The sequence below is a fragment of the Somniosus microcephalus genome, chromosome 9, assembly GCF_052327205.1.
Source record: "Somniosus microcephalus isolate GS21.2 chromosome 9, FLI_Smic_1.0, whole genome shotgun sequence".
Classification (NCBI taxonomy): domain Eukaryota; kingdom Metazoa; phylum Chordata; class Chondrichthyes; order Squaliformes; family Somniosidae; genus Somniosus; species Somniosus microcephalus.
The window spans coordinates 100,506,195-100,525,780 of record NC_140995.1 but is presented as its reverse complement, the minus strand read 5'-3'; the positions used below and the strand labels follow the sequence as shown (position 1 = coordinate 100,525,780).

Here is a 19,586-nt window from a genome sequence, read left to right as displayed (position 1 = left end):
TCCCAGCACCCCCTCCGCTGTGGGCGCTCTCTGCTGCATTTTGCAGCTTTTTCCCTCTGGCAGATGGCAGACATTCACCCTGCCACGAACACCTACCTAGAGATTTTAATGAGCTGATCTGCCCATGACCACACAGACTTCAGCAGGGTTATCACCAGAGGCAACTAGTGGATGGACTGGCACTTACCCTAAGATTGATGGCCTACCATAGATTTGCAGAACCTTTGGGATAGAAATTACGCTTCCGGGGGTGCTAACGGGGCGCAACCGACTTTTCGACCAGGCGCGGCGCCGCAAACGACTCCCGCTAAATTCAGCAGGAGTTTAGCGCCGGTGGTAACCGGTAGTGCCCCGCTGCGCTGGCGATTACGTCATCATCACCATGCGCAGCGCCCCATTTTCACACCGCCTGAAAAATTGGCCCACGCCTCCATAATCTGCGTGGGGCGATGACAGCAACCGATTTTGGGGCGGGAACGGAGCGGCAGGAGGCTTGCGGGGTGGTAAGTAAAGGGGAGGTGGTGGGCAGGGGAAAAAAAATCGGCCAACTTGTCACGGCTCAGTGTGTGTTTCAACGCAGGGTCTGTGCCACGATCTGGCAGCCCGGCACTCCTCTTGAGTGCTGGGCTGCTGGCACGGCACCCCGCTCCCCAGTGATCCAGGTAGGGTCCCGCAGAGCTGTTGCCTTTGGCCCTCCCCTTTAATGAGAGGAGGAGCCCTTCCATGCAGCAGCGCTACGTGGCCCAGTGAGTAGCGCTGCAGAATGCACCGCCCCGATATTCGAGTTAGCGCTCTAAGAAGGAAGTGGAGAGCTTGAATTAGCGCTCCACCTCCCTCTTGGGGCGCTAAAACTGAATTTAGCGATTGCCGACGCTGTTTTTTGCCGGGTGCTAAATTTAGCGCCCAGGTGATATTAGTGACCCAAAATGGTCGCGAACTAATTTTTCGCCCTTTGTGTTTTATATTTATTATGCGGATAACTGGAAGGGAATTTTCAGTTGCTATCGGCATTACTGACTCAGATTCAGAATAGCATCCTTGGACGAATTGCAGTAGTGTACTGTTTTGGTTACACATTCGTTTTTTTTCCACTTCTGCAGTATTATATACTTTTTACTCTAGCAATACTTATTTTAAAAGTAGCGGTAGAAGTGCTGCAGTAGTTTAAAATGAGTCAGTCTTAAAATCCAGTTCATTTTGGTGAGGTTACTTGTGTATTCATAATTTGAATGGAGTAAAGGTTTTTATAGGCATTCCACAATGATCTTCTTCTTCTTAGGCAGTCCCTCGGAACCGAGGATGACTTGCTTCCACATTAAAAATGAGCTCTCAGGTGACTGATGAGTCCAATGCGGGACCTACAGTCTCTGTCACAGGTGGGGCAGACGGTGGTTGAAGGGGCGGGTGGGTGGGGTGCTTGGGTTGACGTGCGCTCCTTGCGCTGCCTGCGCTTGGCTTCCGCTTGCTCCCAGCGAAGAGACTCGAGGTGCTCTGAGGTGCCTGCTGTACATGGTCCATGTCTCTGAGGCATACAGCTGGGCGGGTATCACTGCTGCTCTGTAGACCATGAGCTTAGTGCCGGGTTTGAGGCCATGGTCTTCAAACACTCTCTTCCTCAGGCGACCGAAGGCTGCACTGGCACACTGAAGGCGGTGTTGGACTTCGTCGTCGACATCTGCCCTTGTTGACAGTAGGCTCCCGAGGTATGGAAAGTGGTCCACGTTGTCCAAGTCCTTGTTGGGATTTTGATAATCGGGGGACAGTTTGAGGACCTTTGTCTTACGGATGTTTAGTGTAAGGCCCATGGTCTCGTATGCTTCGGTGAAGGTGTTGACGATGGTTTGGAGTTCGATCGCCGAGTGAGCGCAGACGCAAGCGTCGTCTGCATACTATAATTCGATGACAGAGGATGGGACGACCTTGGATCTGGACTGGAGGTGACGGAGGTTGAACAATTTCCCGTTTGTTCTGTAAATTAGCTCCACTCCAGTAGGGAGCTTACTGAGGGTGAGATGGAGCATTGCAGCAAGGAAGATCGAGAAGAGCATTGGTGTGATGATGCAGCCTTGTTTGACCCCAGTTCGTACGTGAATTGGGTCTGTGGTGGAACCATTGGCTTCACGACGACATGCAAGCTGTGATCCTGACCACAATGATACAAGTTGTTTGTACAACATCACTTTACATTCTGATGAAAGCTTATCAACCTGAAGCATTGGCCCGGAAATTGTGGTCCTGATGACGGCGAACTGACAGCGTTCGCCGTCGTTTCATCTTTGAAACTGACCGCAACTTCAGGATTTAGCGCATGCACAGCCTAATGTTGAAATCCTGAAGATGCGGTCTGTCATTCACAGCTCCTCCACAGGCTGCGCTGTGCCCCCACTAACTGCTGGGAATCCCCATGAACTTCCGTTGATTTCAACCACGCGCCGGAAAACCTGAAATTTTTGACACAGTGATCACGAGATCTTTGCGAGAAGCTTGCTTTGGGGCCAGCGGCGAACGCCTTTGCTTCGCCGCTGACCACAAATTCCAGGTTGTTAACTTTGTTTCTCTTTCCACAACGGGAATGGTAGCATAGTGTTTATGTTATTGGACTAGTAATCCAGAGGCCTGGACTATTAATCTGGAGACGCGAGTTCAAATCCCACCACGGCATTAAATAAATCTGGAATGAAAAGCTAGTATCAGTAAGCTAGACCATGAAATTACCGGATTGTCGTAAAAGCCCACCTGGTTCACTAATGTGCTTTAGGGAAGGAAATCTGCCCTCCTTACCTGGTCTGGTCTCTATGTGACTCCAGACCCACAGCAATGTGGTTGACTCTTAACTGCTCTCTGAAATGGTCTAGCAAGCCACTCCATTGTAACAAACTGCTACAAGAAACAGTAATAAGAATTAAACTGGACAGACCACCTGGCTTTGGACATGACAATGGCAAAGGTCCTCCTAACTAATAAACTGGGAGAGCTGTCCCATAGACTAGTCAAGCAACAGCCTGACATAGTCATACTAACATCATACCTTTCAGCCAATGTCCCAGACTCTGCCACCATTCCTAGGTATGTCCTATCCCACCGACAGGACAGACCTATGTCCTATCCCACCGGCAGGACAGACAGACCAGGGGTGGCGGTACAGTGATATACAGTTGGGAGGGTGTGGCCCTGGGAGTCCTCAACATTGACTCTGGACCCCATGAAGTCTCTTGGCATCAGGTCAAACGTGGGCAGGGAAACCTCCCTCAGCTGTTGAGTCAGTACTCCTCCATGTTTAACACCACTTGGAAGAAGCACTGAGGGTAGCAAGGGCAGAGAATGTACTCTGGGTGGGGGAGTTCATCACCAAGAGTGGCTCGGTAGCGACATTACTGACCGAGATGGCCGATCCTGAAGAACATAGCTGCTTGACCCTGCAGCAGCTGGTGAGAGAATCAACACGAGGGAAAAACCTACTTGACCTCGTCTTCGCCAATCTATCTGTCGCAGATGCATCTGTCCATGACAGTATTGGTAGCAGTGACCACTGCACAGTACTTGTGGAGACGAAGTCCCGTCTTCACACTGAGGACACCCTCCCCCGTGCTAAATGGGATAGATTCAGAACAGATCTTGCAGCTCCATGAGGAGCTGTGGGCCATCAGCAGCAGCAGAATTGTATTCCACCACATACTGTAACCTCATGGCCCGGCATAGCCCTCACTCTACCATTACCATCAAGCCAGGGGACCAACACTGGTTCAATGAGGAGTATAGAAGAGCATGCCAAGAGCAGCACCAGGCGTACCTAAAAGTAAGGTGCCAACCTGGGGAAGGTTGCAACACAGGATGACATGCACGATGAGCAGCAGAAGCAGCATGCTATTGGCAGAGCTAAGTGATCCCTCAAAGCTCTGCAGTCCTGCCACATCCAGTCGTGAATGGTGGTGGACCATTAAACAACTGACAGGAGGAGGAGGCTCCATTAATATCCACATCCTCAATGGTGATGGAGCCCAGCACATGAGTGCAAAAGACAAGGCTGAAGCATTTGCAACCATCTTCAGCCAGAAGTGCCGAGTGGATGATCCATCTCGGCCTCCTCCTGAGGTCCCCACCATCACTGAAGCCAGTCTTCAGCCAATTCGATTCACTCCACGTGATATCAAGAAATGGCTGAGCGCACTGGATACAGCAAAGGTTATGGGCCGCGACAATATCCCGGCTGTTGTGATGAAGACTTGTGCTCCAAATCTAGCTGCGCCTCTAGCCAAGCTGTTACAGTACACCAATAACCTGCTCACCGATGCTCAGTTTGGGTTCTGCCAGGACTACTCGGTTCCAGATCTCATTACAGCCTTGGTCCAAACATAGACAAAAGAGCTGAATTCCAGAGGTGAGGTGAGAGTGACTGCCCTTGACATCAAGGCAGCATTTGACTGAGTGTGGCATCAAGGAGCCCTAGTAAAATTGAAGTCAATGGGAATCAGGGGAAAGACTCTCTGCTGAGTGGAGCCATACCTCGCACAAAGGAAGATAGTTGTAGTTGTTGGAGGCCAATCATCTCAGCCCCAGAACATTGCTGTAGGATGGTGACATCCAGGTTTGGGCTGATAAGTGGCAAGTAACATTCGCACTACACAAGTGCCAGGCAATGACTATCTTCAACAAGAGATTGTCTAACCACCACCCCTTGACATTCAACGGCATTACCATCGCCGAATCCCCCAACATCAACATCCTGGTGGTCACCATTGACCAGAAGCTTAACTGAACCAGCCACATAAATACTGTGGCTACAAGAGTAGGTTGGTTATTCTGTGGCGAGTGTCTCACCTCCTGACTCCCCAAAGCCTTTCCACCATCTACAAGGCACAAGTCAGGAGTGTGATGAAATACTCTCCACTTGCCTGGATGAGTGCAGCTCCAAAAACAATCAAGAAGCTCGACACCATCCAGGACAAAGCAGCCCATTTGAATGGCACCCCGTCCACCCACCTTAAACATTCACTCCCTCCGCCACCGGCGCACTGTGGCTGCAGTGTGTACCATCTACAAGATGCACTGCAGCAACTTGCCAAAGCTCCTTCGACAGCACTTCCCAAACCCACGACCTCTACCACCTAGAAGGACAAGGACAGCAGGCGCATGGGAACACCATCACCTCCAAGTTCTCCTGCAACTTGGATATATATTACCATTCCTTCATAGTCGCTGGGTCAAAATCCTGGAACTTCCTCCCTAACTGCACAATGGGAGTACCTTCACCACGCGGACTGCAGCGGTTCAAGAAGGCGGCTCACCACCAGCTTCTCAAGGGCCATTAGGAATGGGCAATAAATGCTGGCCTTGCCAGTGACGCCCACATCCCAGGAAGGAATTTAAAAAAATGCTGTCTGACCTGCTGAGTATTTCCAGCATTTTCTGTTTTTATCACTTTATTTTTCTTTGGAATGTGTAACTTACAAACAAGTGACAATTATGCAGCTGTTAACATGCCAATTGTTTCATCATCTTTGCAGGCAAGTTTAGAAAAAATGGCAAGCTCAGTTAAGGAAACCACAAGCTCTATACATTTTGCTTACTGTATTCAAATTGTATTTGCAGGAGCTAAAGTTGAATGATGACCAGTATGTGAAAGACCTGAAGAAATCAGCTGAAGACATTGACCTGTTGTTGGAACGGATGGAAGAACAAGTAAAGACCATAACTAAATCCTATAGAGGGGAAATCAGACAGATAGAGGTGAGAATTTTGGCCAGATTTTATTCTCTTCCCTATGACCTGGTTCAGCTGGGAGAACAGGATGATCTGAGCTGCACTCCATGATTGCTGCCAAATCCATTTAATTACAACTGTCAAGGTAGTTTATAGTGGTGAGAAAGACTGTTTCTCTCTCGCCCTAATCCTAAGCAGTATTAAACAACGAGGTGCTCCATCAAGTGATAGATCATTGACTTAAGACATCTAACCCTACTATGGCAGATAAAGCTGAGTGGCAATACTTGAATCTGTAAGCATCTGGTGGAGAATGTTTTTTTTTCAGTTAGCTGATCGTATCTGGGATAGCAGTGGAAACACCACAATTTGCCTCAGCATCATTGGGCTGAGGAGAATTTTAAAAAATGCATCAGGATTCTCACTCCAAATCATGACCGAGTGTACTCCTAGTGAAAAAATGTACATTTGAACATTGGTTGAGCATAGGATTGTGCTTGGTTACGATGGCTCCCACATTCCAATAACTCACCAACACTCACTCAATGAAGAACAGGCATTTGGGTGGGGTACTGAAGGGATGCTAATTTCCTTGAAACCATACTCTGGCATAAATCAGTTCTGTTTTGGTGCCCTCTGCTGTTCTCTACTTACCTTAGTGAAGAATCTTTTTTGTTATTTTGAATATTTCAAGTATTTCCTGTTGTATGTAACAATCTGTTCCATAAATTGGCAATTCTTAAGGCACCTTTATGTTGTGTAGATGGCTGCTGGGAAAACGATGCTCAAGCATAGATCCGCAACCTCTATTCAAGCCCTGATGGAAGTCGGAGACCCATACTTCCCATTGGAAATAAAGGCAGCTTCACGGTTTTGTTTAAGCATAGACTTGATGGCAACTGTAGAGACTAACAAAAGTGTGGGTGTCCTTTACCACTGAGTTTCCAAAGTTTCCCCATTTTATGTTGCAGACTGCTGTTGACTGCGGAGGATAACAAGCCTACAGATAACACAATTCACCTAACATAAAAGTGCCTTAAGTGAAATAGTGGCACTTAGTTTAATTTTTCTTTGTTTGTAATCATGGGGCTTGTTTTAGAAACGAGAGCATGATCTCCCCTTTATTATTTCAAATGCTGGTGATGCTCTTTTTCTGCTTAGTAAGTTGCTAAAGTATCATTTTTTTTATTCTCAGCATCAGAAACTCTACTTAAGAATGTTAATTTCTCACCTCTAAAGTAACTGGTTGGTTGATTATGGGCCATAATTGGTCAAGTATTTCAGCTTTGGAGAGTTGAAAACTGTCGGTAATTGAGAACAGTTAATTTGTAAAGGCCATCTTTTTGTGTTTGAACAACTCTTGCATGAATCTAGTTTCGACACTTGACAATCAAAAGCAAATCAGTAACAGCTTATTCTTCTGATCTAAACATCCTTTCCATGAACTGTACCAATATTATATGTTACTCTTATCGGCATCTTAGTCTCTATGTTAAGTTTAAAACAATAATTTGTTAGGAATGATAAAATACTTTGGTCATGAAATTCGCCCCGTTAACCGGCTAATTATGCCAGTTTGCGTGAAAAAATGGCGGCCATCTCACTTCCGCCCATTTCCGGCGCAGACTGTGGCGGCTGTCATTTTGGGCAGATCAGCAGCGTCTCGTTGCCTGCGCTCGCGCCAGATATGGAAATTAATCAGATTGTGACGTCAATCACCGTGCAACGTTGAATTGATGCATGATCCACTATTATGGAAGTTGTCACTCCTTTTAACGTCCTCTCCAAAGTACGCACAGCTATGTTCAGCTGTACAACAGACCCCCTACCAGTGTTTTTTAAAGGGACACATGCAATTTTCAGGTAAGATTAGATTTTTGCTTTCGTACTGGTTTCTTTACATTTTATTGGAGTAGTGGCTTGGTGTAAGACATTCAAAAAGTTGTTAGTGTGAAGGGAGTGCAGGGCGTGCTGCTGGTCGTTTACAAGGCATTGGCTCTTAAAGGAACCCCTCTGAGAACACCACTTGCTCCCAGTCTTGGGGGCTCCAGTTGCAGTCCTCCTTGGGCTGCAGCATGACATGGAGATGGAGCAGAGGCAACAAAGGGGACAAGCTGCTCGCAGAGGGAGGAGGAGGAGGTAGCAGAAGAGGAGGAAACGGAAGTAAGGAGGCAAACCAGACAGGCCCTTACCGGACGGGATATTCAGAATCGAATGATTTACCTGCTGTACCAGTGAACACAACCCAATGTGGAAAACTGCCCAGGCATGACCTGTCCACAAAAAGCAGGACAAATCCAATCTGGCCAATTACTGCCCCATCAGTCTACATCTGAATCATCAGCAAAGTGATGGAAGGTGTTGTCGACAGTGTTATCAAGCGGCACTTACGCACCAACAACTTTCTCAACCTGCTCAGTTTGGGTTCCGCAAGGACCACTCGGCTCCAGACCGCATTACAGCTTTGGTTCAAACATGGACAAAAGAGCTGAATTCCAGAGGTGAGGTGAGAGTGACTGTCCTTGACATCAACGCAGCATTTAACTGAGTATGGCATCAACGAGCCCTAGTAAAATTGAAGTCAATGGGAAAACTCTCCTGGCTGGAGTCATACCTAGCACAAAGGAAAATGGTTGTGGTTGTTGGAGGTCAATCATCTCAACCCCAGGACATCGCTGCAGGAGTTCCTCAGGGCCGTGTCCTAGGCCCAACCATCTTCAGCTGCTTCATCAATGACCTTCCCTCCATCATAAGGTCAGAAGTAGGGATGTTCGCTGATGATTGCACAGTGTTCAGTTCCATTCACAACTCCTCAGATAATGAAGAAATCCATGCCCGCATGCAGCAAGACCTGGGTGACATTCAGGCTTGGGCTGATAAGTGATAAGTAACATTTGCGCCACACAAGTGCCAGGCAATGACTATCTCCAACAAGCAAGAGTCGAACCACCGCCCCATGACATTTAGCGGCATTACCATTGCTGAATCCCAAACCATCAACAACCTGGGGTCACCATTGACCAGAAACATAACTGGACCAGCCACATAAATACTGTGGCTGCAAGAGCAGGTCAGAGGCTGGGTATTCTGCGGCGAGTGTCGCACCTCTTGACTCCCCAAAGCCTTTCCACCATCTATAAGGCATAAGTCAGGAGTGTAATGGAATACTCGCCACTTGCCTGGATGAGTGCAGCTCCAACAACACTCAAGAAGCTCGGCACCATCTAGGACAAAGCAGACCACTTGATTGGCACCTCATCCACCACCTTAAACATTCACTCCCTCCACCACCAGCGCACTGTGGCTGCAGTGTGTATCATCTACAAGATGCACTGCAGAAACTCACCAAGGGTTCTTCGGCAGCACCTCCCAACCCCCGACTTCTACCACCTAGAGGGACAAGGGCAGCAGGCGCATGGGAACACCATTGAAGGGATAATTACTAGTTCTAGCCCTTTTAGGGCTACCCCAGATCAGGCGTATTCCCCAGACGTTCACCTTCAACTAAAGGTAGAGGTAGCCGAATCCTAAAGACGCTTAATTGGGTCTAAAGGTCCAGACTATCTCTCCTTAAAGGAAATGAATGACCTAAAGATGTTACCGTCCTCCAGATAGCACTTTTAATAAGTTTAACTAGACTGTAACCTTCCGGATATTATGAGGGTCCGGAAAACTCCCCCAGAATTCTGCAACTCCTCACCAAAGAGTGAACAGAGATTGAGTTTGCGAGTTTGATACAGAAGTACTATGTGAGACAATTCTAAGGATATATAGATTTATTAAAGAACCGACATGTAATTACAGCTGGTGATTCAATTGCAACTTTAACAGTTCCAAAAACAAATAGCTTATAATTCTTATTCTCAGAGATCCTTATTCTCAAATCTTAACGTTGTTACATTTTTACATTTCTTAGTCTATATTCCAGGATATCCACCAAAATCAAATACCTTTTGATACCCAAGACTCAAAGGGGGAGAAATTGGGTGAGTAGCGCCACCTGTTAGCGCCTAAAGAGGCAGTCAGTGGCTGTCGCGCCAGTGGCTGCGTCTCCCGCGATATTCAGTAGGGGCGTTAATGGTGGCGTTAGGCATTTGCGCTGCGCCACCACCGATGACGTCATCGGTGTGCGCAGCGCCCCGTTCGCGATATTTGGTAACGAACGCCGCAGTTGCGCCGCTCGCTACCCGCGCCCGGTTCACGGGGCCTTACTGTGCCGGCAGCGGCGGAAGTTAAGGTGGAGGTGCGGGGCGGCCGCCTTTTCGGTGGCCGCCTGCCAGCACCTCCATCCCCGACCTCCTAACCACCCCCCCACGGCATTGTCGGCTGTTTCCCGAGAGCCCGGCACTTCTCCTTGGTGCCGGGCTCATTTGCCGGCACTCGCGAGTGGGGATCGCGCTGTTGCAGGCACCTCCCCCTTAACAGTGGGAGGAAGGCCTGCAGTACCACAGCGTGCCGTGCTGCAGCGTGTGGCGCTGCGGCACGTTGCGCTGCGATATTCAGTTTCAGCGCCCTAAGAGGGACGCGGAGCGCCTCGATCCTCGCCCCGTGTCCCTCGAGGAGCAATGAAACTGAATATCTGACGATCGCTAAAGCCTCGAACGCTGCGCTAAATCCTGCGCTCAGGCGACTTTTGCGCCACTTTGGCGCCCCAACCCAATTTCTAGGCCAAAGAGTTGTAGGCTTACAGAGCCTCTGAAGCTGAGAATCGCTTTGCCCCTTCTAGCGAATTCTGTCTTCATATTTGAAAGTTCTATATTTATACTCTTTTTTTCAATGATATAGCCTTTGAAGTTTTCTGCTGATGTAAGCTAATTAACTCTAGTCATTTTTCTATTGACCCCTGCTATTCTTACAGTCAGTTCAGCTTGTAGCATTCAGACTCGTGTCTCTCCTTTAGGTGTTCAAAACTGATCATAAAAACAATATGACAGCAGTGGTTCTATTTGATGCCATTCTTACGAAGGTCTTCTGTTTGTATCTTTTTACAACATGTAAATTAAAAACACTTCAACCGGGCACATCATTGTCTTCTTAGCTACCTCAGTTGGTTGTATTACAGACTTCGTGTCTCCTAGGTGTTCCAAGTTTAACACAAAAATAATGTAATGGCTGGTGCCTCCCGTGTTTTATTTGATGTCGGGTGTTTCTTTTACTTGATGTCATTTTTACAAAGGCACATGTTTCTTTAATCTTTCTGTGTTTCTTTCTGAAGTGTTGGTTTATGACACTTTTAACTGGGCATTCCATTGTGTTCCCGCCAAAGCTCAGACTTTCGGGAACCTCTAACCTGCTGCTTCAATAGGGCCATTGTTTCAATGTTAACAACTTATCTCAAAAGCTTGTATGCTGTTTACAGCTCAGTGTCAACAACTTATCTTATCTCAAAAGCCTGTATGCCGTTTACAGCTTTAGATTATTTAGGCTTTTAGATTTTCAAACCCAGGTTGTCATGTTTTAATAAGGCTTTTTCTTTCATAGGATTGTTTTTTTTAGATATGGCTATTCCTTCACACGATCACCTGCAAGTTCCCCACCATCCTGACTTGGAAATATATTGCCGCTCCTTCATCGTTGCTGGGTCAAAATCCTGGAACTCCCTTCCTAACAGGACTGTTGATGTACCTTCACCACACGGACTGCAGCAATTTAAGAAGGCGGCTCACCACCACCTTCTCAAGGGCAATTAGGGATGGGCAATAAATTCTGGCCTTGCCAGCACGGCCCACATCCCATGAACGAATTTAAAAAAAATTCCCCTTTCAACATTTGTCCCACACCTTACCTTCCCTCTGTCACTGACCATCACAGTTCCCTCTTGGCCACAATGCTGAAATAAAAGCCACCACAAAGCAAACTTTCCAATTCAAATTTATCCATATATGCATCAAATATTACATCAAAAAAATCAACTAATCACCCATGTGCATTCCCTGAGTGATTGTCTTGCATGCACCTTTGCCTATCCTAGTGCTCTTAGGCAGTGGTACCCCAGTGGCTGCAGCATGACTGGTGGAAGGCTGCTGACTTTCAGTAGGAGAGAGACTGCAGATGGCCTTGCAGGATGATCTCAAGGAGCTGGTGGCTGAGTGTGTGAAATCGAGTGACAGTGACTCTTCTTCCTCCTCTTCCTCCTCTTCCTCTTCCTCTTCCTGCTCTGACTGGGCAGGCTAGATTTCTTATGTGTCTGAACTGAGGAAGGCACGAGGGTAGGGTTGTGTCGTGCATTGACCAGTGTGTGAGGCTAGTGGTGCAGTTGGTAGGAAACGGCTTTTGAAGATGCATTCACTGACCTTGACCACTTGTCTGAGGTCATGAAACTTCTTTGGGCACTGGAGCCAGGTGTTGGGGCGACACTGCTAACAGTGACCACCTCGGAGATCTGGTCCCACATCCTTCTTTCTGGAGGGCCTCCTGACCCCCTGTGGGTAGAGGACCTCTCTTCCAGCGTTCACCCCCTGCACAAAGCTTGAGTGCTGCATCCGAGACCCTGGGTGCCCTTTTCCTGGCCTGTTGAGCCATTTGGATTAGTGCTGAGGCATTTTTACCATTTTTGATCAGCAGATGCCAGCTCACCTTTAAGAAATGCAGACTGCCTTTAAGAGGCACAGGCTAACTTTAAGTAAAGCTAGCCTCGCTCGAACATCGCAAACTTCGGCCCCCTGCTGAGCACACAGCCTATCAGCAGCACGTTCAGTGCTGGGCTGTGCGCTACAATTATTATAATTAGCAGGCAGCACGAAGTTGACATGCTGTTTGCGTTCCTTGAACGGGTGCGGGCATATTGCGCGTTGCGGTGCCTGCACCTGTTTTTCAGTGCTATGGAATTTCACCCCCTTTGATTTCTAAGTATAGTTACATCTATCAACTCTCTTTTTATTTGGTTAATAGATGTATCTACAGTAGGTAGGGATTTAAGTTGGGAAGGAGAAATATATCAAAATATCACTGCTTTGGAGGAGCAGAGCATGCTCCTATCAGCTGTAGCTTTGCTCCAATTACCCAAATGCTTTAAGTATGCCTGTCTTCTCATTAAAATCACTTGTAAATCAAAACAAACTTGAATTCATGTGCTCATCTCAGGTGATAGGAGTGAAGTCCCTCCAAGTTGACGATCTCACTGTGTCAACTAGCTGTACAATAAAACTGCTTAAAATGGTTTTATTGTATAGCTAAGTAAATACCAGCACCTCCTGTTTCTGTTGTTTGCACCCTATGATCTGTTCCCTTCCCTCCCATTACCAACTCTTTAAATGCGGTTATACCTCTGCTGCGAGCATTCATTGAGTGTTAATGCTACTTCAGCACCTTGGCAGTTCATCAGTCATAACCAACTTGGCACATGACCAAATGGGATCTAGTAGTATACATATCGACCAGTGGGAAACAACATGCTTCCATTGCTAGGTAGTTATCATGGCCTTAATTGGCCATAAAAACCAGGAAGCTGATTTCTGCAAGAAACCTTCTGAAATATTTGAGTAGCATTTTTTTTAAAGGGCAGCAATCTGGGATGAGCGCTGACACTGACAAACTTCCGATTACATAGTAGGGCTGATTCTCCTGGACATCTTCTGATAGGATGCTAAACAGGTGCAGCACACCCAAGCCCATGTGGCACCATTCCAGCCCCAGGCTCACCCCTATTTCCTGTCCTGGGCCATTTAAATGGCAACAGGGCAGCTCCAGCCCACCGCCCCCTGACAGAGCTTAGTATACTGGCAGTAGGGGCAGAAAAATCATGCTTTTTGGGTGTGCAGCTGCCTCTTTGGTGTAGGTGATTGGGACTTTCTGGCTGCCAATGAAAATTGGTTGTTCCTGATTGTAGCTTAAACCCTTTGGGAGTGGGCTGTGGGGGGTTAGAGGAATATTTACTCAGGCCATCGAATCTTCAGCTTGCCCCTGTGGGCCCTCTGGTTGGCGGGGATTACAGGGCAGACGCAGCACCAACTTTTTTGGGTTGCCCCTTTGCTCAGACAGCAAGGTGATGAAGCAGAGGGCTAAGAACAGCCACACCCACCTCAATTAAATGGTACTGTTTGGCCTGTGCCTTCTGCCCGTGTAGGAAAGCCCTGGAAATCCCAGGGCAGCATTAAAGGGATGCACCCTTGGCTATTTGGGTCTCCACACTTTTTTACTGACCTTTGGGTATGTTCAGTTCTTAGGTGCAAGGGTCAGGAAAATCAGTCCCTAGGTGCAAGGGTCAGGAAAATCAGCCCTATTGTCTCCCAGTTTCATGCCCGTTTTAATGTCTGGCTCTGCTGTTGTTGTACCATATCTTTAATTCTCTTCCTCTTCATTCAGCACTAGTAAGTTTTACACTCCATATTTTTTCTGTTCATGTTTTAAAAAAAAACTTCCATGATGTTCCTTCTGCAGTCCTTCCCACTGAGAACAAATTTTGTTTCTTTAGCTGTTCCTGATAATTCATTGAATAAAGATTCCATTGTTCATTGACTGATTTAATGTACCATGGTGAGGGATCACATTAATTTAAATTCACATTTAAAACTAATTTGACATTGTTGGTTATTTATCCATTTGTATTTTTTCTGTATTTAACAGAAAGCCTTTCAGCTGGAGCGTCATGACCTAATGAAAAGTAGCCTTTTGAAATGGGAAAAAAAAATGCAGATACGAAGAGACAAAGAGGTAAATAAATATCACTTCCAGAACGGTTGCATGTTTTAAAGTGTACTCAAGAAAGCAAGTTATCAAGAATATCTTAACTTCTTGAAGAAAAGTGTACTTAAACAACGCTCTGTATCCAAACACAATATAGACTATGGCCCGTAATTTGCGGTCAGCGGTGAAGCAAAGGCACTCGCTGCTAGCCCCGAAGAAAGCGACGCACAGAGATTTTGCGATCTCTGGCGAGAAGTTTGCCTTTTTCGACGTTCAATTGAATGCAACGCTCTGTAATGGGAATTCCTATGGTGATACTGCAGTGACATCAACAAACAGTCAATCACATTGCAGAATTCTCACAGACAGGAAATGAGAAGCTGCTTTTATCTGGACTTTTTAAAAATGTTAGAGTGAAATAAAGATTGGGACTCTCGCATGGGGGATAAGTTAGAAGGTGAAATATCATGAACAAACTTTTAAAAAGTGTAATTTTTATCATAATGGAGAAATTTGACACTCCACAAATATAAAAATTAGTTTTTCAGGCCCAGAACATTTGTTTAGCAGTCTATATGCTGTTAAAACCCCAGTTAGACCTATTCCAACAGGGCTCAACATTGAATGGGGTATTTAACAGTGATATTACAGTGGAAAAGCCCAAGTTTCCATCAGTTTCACTGATTACACTGATTCCTGGCTATGGGGTGGTGGTTGGGGGGGGTGGTGCACAGCGCAGCCAGTGCCTGAACAGTGAATGACTGACCGCAACTTCAGGATTTCCATGTTTAGATGCGTATGCGCTAAATCCTGAAGTTGCGGTCGGTTTCAGAGAGGTTATGATGGCAAATGTTGGTAGTTCACTGTCATTACCCACCGCAAATTCCGAGTCTATTAGTTTAACCTTGGTTAAGTGCCGTGTACTGCCCATTAAGCTAAATACTACTACTTCTTCTTTCGTATGGCAGTAGCAAAGCAAATCAAATGTCAATATTTAAATCAGATATCCAGGCCAAACCTTCCGGTGTAACAGCGTGGATATCTTATAGGCTGCCTGTGAATTTCCTCCGAGGGCAGTGCTCAATGATGTGCTCCAGGGTCTGATTAGGAGCTTCACAGTCGCATGCTGGGGATGCTTTAATCTTCCATCTACAGAGAAGGTGGCAGCATCTACCATGACCGGGTCTGAGGCGGTTGATGAATGTCCACTGTTTGCGAGGAAGGTTTGATCCTTCAGGTTGTACTGTGGGGCCCTCCATAAGGAATCCATTCCGTATGTTGCAGTTCTTCCAAGCATTTCACCATCGGTCATCAAGGCTGAGGGGAGATCGCTGAAGGACTTTGGCGATGGTCCAAAATGGCCTTCTAGATTTGAGACGGGTTGGTGATAGGTTGATCAAGTCGGCCTGGATCTGCATGTCTTTGCTGGTGTAGCGGTTGTATTCTCTGGAGACTGCATATTCACGACGTAGGTGTGGTGGTGCGATGTTTGCAAGCATGGGCAGCCAAGGTGTTGGTGTTGATAAAAGCATAGTAGAATTCAGCTGGACATTAACAGATTTGATATGCAGACTAGATAGCCATGCCGGAGAGCAGTACTCCGCTGTAGAGTACACCAGGGCGAGTGCTGCCATACGGAGCATTTGAGCATCTGTTCCTCATGTGGATCCAGCGAGTTTCTGGATCAAGTTGACCCTACTCTTTAGTTTCTTCCCAAGGTTCTGGTGATGTTGTCTATATGACAGGGTGCAATCAAGCATGACTCCTAAATAGGAGGGTTTTTTGTCATGGCTTGCCTCTGCACCGCAAAAGGAGACTTTCAAAGCTTGGTTTGCTTGATGAGTGTTGAGGTGGAATGTCAAGGTGACGGTCTTTTGTGGGTTTGGCCGAAGTCGCCATCGGTGGAAGTAGGCCTCCATCCTCTGTAAATCACTGGTCAGGGTCTCGTCGGTGAAGGACAGATTCATGTTTTGCGTGGCCAAGGCAGTGTCATCAGCGTATACGAACTTATGGCACTCTGTTTCGGGCAGGTCACTGGTGTAAACGTTGAATAATATGGGTGCCAGGACAGAACCCTGTGGGAGTCCATTGTTCAATGTCCTAAATACTCAATGGCTGTTTCATTAGTGATTTTCTTCGTTCATCTGATGTGGGTTTGAAAGCTCATTTGTTCACCTTGTTTCCTGTGCAACAGTTTGTTACCACACTTCCAGCTCAAACTACAAGGTTAATTCTTCTGATTGGCCTTGAAAAGAAAGCGTTTGGAAACAGGTTTTTAACTAATCAGAGATTGATTTAAGGTTACTAGATCAAAGCCAGACCAAAATGAGAGGATAGAGGGGGTTGGGAAAACCAATAGGAGACTTGTTTAAACTTAAAATAAATAATTAAAAGCTGCAATTGTCTAAATAGCTGACAAGATGATGGTGGAGGCAGCTAAGCACCACTGTGGTGTTACCTGGTTGGTGGCAATGCTTTATTAAAAGTTAATGGTGACTACTTTTGCATATTTTTGCCATGTGTAGGAAGCTTTAAACATCTGATTTATGCTTCAACATGAAGTAAAGATTATGCTAAGACAATTAGCAATTGATTAATACAAACTAATTTCAACAAAATGGAAGATAATTTAGATTTCTCCAAAATTACTCATTTTGATTTGTATCAGATATCTACATTTTACTTCCATATTGCTGAACAGTGCAACATCAATTTTGTAAACGGAAGAACGTAGAGACTTTAATTTATATACTATTCCTTCACATCTCCAGGACATCCCAAAGTACTTCACAACTAATGAATCACTTTTGAAGTGCATTTACTGTTATGTAGACATAGATGACAGCTAATATGCACACAGCCAGGTCCCACACATTAAACCAACTCATCTGTTTTTAGTGGTGTTGGCTGAGGGAGGAATGCTGATCAGGACACTGGGGAAAACTCCTTGCTCTTTTTTTTATTATAGCCACCTAAACAGGCAGACAGGGCTTTGGTTTAATGTCTCCTCTGAAAGAGGCCACTTAAACAATGCAACTCAGTACTGTGCTGACGTGTCAGCCTAGATTACGTGCATAAATACTGGGGTGGGGGTCTGAACCACACAACCTCTGACTCGCATGTTGCTGTTGCTGTTGTTGAGTTGAGAATGCCACCAAATGAGCCAAGTTGAGACAAGTATTTCTTTAGGTTGACCGTACATTTTTTTTCTGTCAGAAACTCTGATGAGGTGTTTGCAGAGTAAGGGCCGAGAGGATGGCAGATAACCTGCCATAGGTCTCTACCTATTCTGATTTAGGATGAGCTAGTTGGAGGTGTAGCAATGGATTCTAGGTTGACTGTAACCCTCCTTTATTCCCTATGTGGAAGACCTTAGCCTCTGCTTAGTACAGGTTGACTATCCCTTATCTGAAAACCTTGGGACCAGCTGTGTTTCGGATTTCGGAAATTTTCGGATTTCAGAAGGTATTATTTCAGACTGGGAAACTCTGAACATTAAATTAATTTGGTAATTAGTATTTGTATGTAATATAAATTTTAAAAGTTCAGGCTACCTCTTGCGACTGTTCCGTGTCTCATTCCCCTTCCTGCTTCTCTGTGCTGCCGCTCACAGTCTGTTTACAGCTCCCCCTGCTCCGTGTCTCATTCCCCTTCCTGCTTCTCTGTGCTGCCGCTCCCAGTCTGTTTACAGCTCCCCCTGCTCCGTATTTGAATTCCTTGACTTAGCGGGGGTCTGGGGCTCGATTGCCGCCGCCAGTTGTGGGAAAGCCAGATATCGGCTGACTCCTACGCTAAGCTGGCCCGCAAATCAGGTCAGAAAAGCATCGGCCGCGTCGGGTCATGTTTGGCGCCACTCGGGTTATGTCGTGCGCACGACTTACGCTCCACAAAAAAACTTTCGGTTTTCAGAGGTTTTTGGTTTTCAGAAGTGCGGATAAAGGATAGTCTACCTGTACCTCCCATTACGGCATGACTGTGATCAGTAACTCACATAGTGAAGAATCACAGGCACAAATCCACACCCCACTGCTCTACTGTTCCACACTGATCCTCAAAAGTTTGGTATTTTTAAAATTTCTGCTTGCTTGACTGATTCATATGTATTCATATTGACAAACTGCTTACCATAGGCCAACATCACAGCTTTTTATGTTCGAGGCAGGATTATGAAAGTTGCAGCCTTTGGATTATTAAGTCAAACCTAATGACTAATGTTTTTTAAACTTTTGAAATCCCTGAATTTTTTGTTGTAGAATTGGCGCCATTTAAGGTTGATATTTAAACACTGCTGTTTTTTCTTCATCATAGTTCCACAGAGCCCAGTTCTTCCATTTTGAGCATTTCATACGAATATAAATTTCACATATGTACCAGAAAGGCCACACACGCACGCATGTACACGTACTAGGGTTCTGCTGCCCACCTGGAATTTGTGTGGTTCCAGTCATTGAGCCAGTGATCACTGGTATATCTGTTCTTCATCATTTGCAATTGTACACTTATAATGCAGCAATCCAGTGATAGTTGATTCTCATCTTGAGGACCACCTTTTTTGTCCTGTGCTAAAGAAAACTACAGTTAAAGAAAGAAAGACTTGCATTTATATAGCGCCTTTCATGACCACCAGACGCCCCAAAGTGCTTTACAGCCAATGAAGTACTTTTGACATGTAGTCACTGTTGTAATGTAGGAAATGCTGTACCAATTTGCGCACAGCAAGCTCCTACAAACAGCAATGTGACAATGACCAGATAATCTATTTTTTGTGATGTTGATTGAGGGATAAATATTGGCTGGGACACCAGAGATAATTCCCCATCTCTTCTTCGAAATAGTGCCATGGGAATTGTGAGAGGAACCTCTGATTCCACTTGCCAGTCCTCTAAAGACAAAGATGATAGGCGGAGACAGAGAGTGCTTATTTTCACAACTACTTGTTCACAGAAAACACACACTGTTATAATAAAATGATTTATTTTCTTCAGATTGAGCATCTGATAGACCGAATGGAGAAAGTGCAGCAGTATGAGGATCAACTACAGCAGTTGCGAGTTCAAGATGCAGAGGAATACAGTATGATCAAAATTAAGTTGGAGACTGATGTAGAGGTATGCTTAAAGAAGTATCTCATTCTATTCACAAAATGCAACTCCCATTCTGCTGTTGTCGTTTTATGATTAAGGTGATTAAGGACTTAAGAAAGCATGGAATGAGAAAAGGCTCATCAAACCTGCTCCTTCCATAGACCATAGAGTCTATTG

The 19,586-nt window shown here is 45.9% G+C and overlaps 1 protein-coding gene across 2 annotated transcripts in view; it reads left to right on the top strand.

Moving 5' to 3' along the window:
- drc1 (dynein regulatory complex subunit 1 homolog (Chlamydomonas)) overlaps nt 1-19,586 on the top strand; it is a 132,151-nt gene that overhangs the window by 23,203 nt on the left and 89,362 nt on the right. For both annotated transcript variants that reach the window (XM_085996879.1, XM_085996880.1), the window contains exons 5-7: nt 5,590-5,727; nt 14,266-14,352; nt 19,311-19,433. In XM_085996879.1, the coding sequence (XP_085853005.1) occupies nt 5,590-5,727; nt 14,266-14,352; nt 19,311-19,433 (348 nt within the window). The remainder of the gene's footprint in view (nt 1-5,589; nt 5,728-14,265; nt 14,353-19,310; nt 19,434-19,586) is intronic.